The sequence below is a fragment of the Cynara cardunculus genome, assembly GCF_001531365.2.
Source record: "Cynara cardunculus var. scolymus isolate 2C chromosome LG 13, CcrdV1, whole genome shotgun sequence".
Lineage (NCBI taxonomy): Eukaryota > Viridiplantae > Streptophyta > Magnoliopsida > Asterales > Asteraceae > Cynara > Cynara cardunculus.
Genome location: NC_037540.1, coordinates 1383446 through 1385451, shown reverse-complemented (window position 1 = coordinate 1385451; position 2006 = coordinate 1383446). Strand labels below are relative to the sequence as shown.

Genomic DNA, 2006 nt, shown 5'->3' with positions numbered 1-2006 from the left:
TTATTAATTAATATTTTTCTGAATAATTATGAATACAACACTTAAAGAATTAATATATTAATTTTATTAATAAAATTAATATATTATTAATTATGAAAAATAATATTTAAAATTAAGTATTAATAAAATTAAGATTTTGCCGAATTTGGAGATTTCTACTCTCTCTATTCTTTTCTCTATTTTAGCATATGCTATAGCATAGCGGTTAGAGCAAAAATATACCATAAATCACCAAAATTTCTATTTTAATATAGCTGTTAAAGTTGCTCTAAGCTGATCACTAAGTTGATTCTTCGTCAATGAGTTTTTTTATTTATTTACATAAATCACATTTATTAAATTTTCTGGGTATTGTGAACACTGAAAAGAGAGGTATCGTAGGTTGTTTGAACCTCTATAAAAGTTTAATTTTGGAATAGGGCATAACCGGGGAAATTGATAAAAATAGTCCATTTTCCTAATCAACTTCACCTTTTTAGTCAATTTTTGAACCAAATTCCTATTTTAGCTAGAATTTACATAAATATCTTATACATTTGCGTAAAGCTTATTTTTAGAATAAAAAAAGAAAAAATAATTTCTTTGCGCAAAGATTTGGATCCTTACGCAAATTTGCGTAAAGTTTTTCTTAATCTGAAAATCGAGTTTATGCAAATGTGCAAGACATTTGCGTAGAGATTTTTTTTTTTCTTTTTTAAATCTGAAATCGGGTTTATACAAATGCACAAGACATTTGCGTAAACTCCGATTAAATGAGAATTCAATTGAAAAAGTGGCTAAAAAGTGAATTTGGTCAGAAGAAGAATCGGCTATTTTTGGGTTTCCAAACGCTCAACATGCGTTCTCCATTTATTGGTTGGATTGGTGTAGGGGTCAAGGCTTCAACAGGTAGCCTTTGTCGTCACTTGGTTTTCTTCTACTTCTCTTTGGTTTCGGTTTCGGTTTCTCCGGGTGGTGTTGTAACTTTCGTATTGTTTAGCTTGCGGATGGTCGTGGCTTGTTCTTCGTAGTAGGGTTGTGTGTGGCCCCTTTGTTTTCCTTCCTTGTAGAAGGGAGTTCCTCGCCTTCTTTGTTGTTTTGTTTCCTTCTGTTCAATGTCAATAACCTGGGAATAAATGCTAATGCGTGCAGCGTGCCTATGGACGAAGAAGACAAGATTGTACTTGATTACTCATGTGACCCATTGATGGTTGACGGAAACTTCCAGAAGTCGATCCTCTCAAACATCGGTCGTGCAGGAGATGCTATCGAGAAGTTATATGGATCTCCACAAGATATCGAAGGCGTGGTACGAGATGGCAAAATCTATGTTGTCCAAACAAGACCGCAGATGTAATCCATTCATGTCTATCATTCCTTAATTCATACAAAATCAATCGAAATATATATAAAAAGTGATAAGAATAAATTGGTTAAGATGAAGGTGTTGTCATGAACAAACCTTATTTGACTTCTTGGGTAAATGTAATCATCTTCATCTCCTAATTCATATTTCTAGCAGTTGGATATATTTGTCTTTTTAACTTTTGGGCAAAACCAGTTCAATGGTGGGTTCAGCCTTGAATAGGCCTCTGTAACCAGTCTTGTTCTGGAGTCGATAACGAGACAAGTAAAGTACCTTAATTCAAGATAAGGTATTTTAAATGGGTGAAAGTATAAGAGGATGGAATGCGGTTGAATTCTAGACTGGTATCTAAATATATATTTTAAATGAGATATTTTAAATCGTTGATTTGATATTAACATTGATATATATATATTTTTTCGAATTTATATTTTATTCAAAAATAAAATCATTATTGTTTTCTTAAAAACACATAATCTATACTATATTATAAAGCATTTGATAAAATCTTTTAAAAATCACTTTTTACGTGTAAAGTACTGTTTATTAATGCATATTATTTAAAACTCAAGATTACAAGTAGATTGTGCGTAAGTACAACTTATTAAAGATCCATATCTGAATTCGTGTAATTAACTGCAGATAAACATAATCAAATACA

General features: G+C 31.1%; 1 protein-coding gene across 1 annotated transcript in view; it reads left to right on the top strand.

The window, feature by feature from the left end:
* LOC112524196 (alpha-glucan water dikinase, chloroplastic-like) overlaps nt 1-1520 on the top strand; it is an 18073-nt gene extending 16553 nt beyond the window's left edge. Inside the window, exon 33 of the mRNA XM_025133922.1 lies at nt 1132-1520. Within this exon, the coding sequence (XP_024989690.1) occupies nt 1132-1336 (205 nt within the window). The 3' untranslated portion in view covers nt 1337-1520. The remainder of the gene's footprint in view (nt 1-1131) is intronic.
* The last annotated feature ends 486 nt before the right edge of the window (nt 1521-2006 follow it).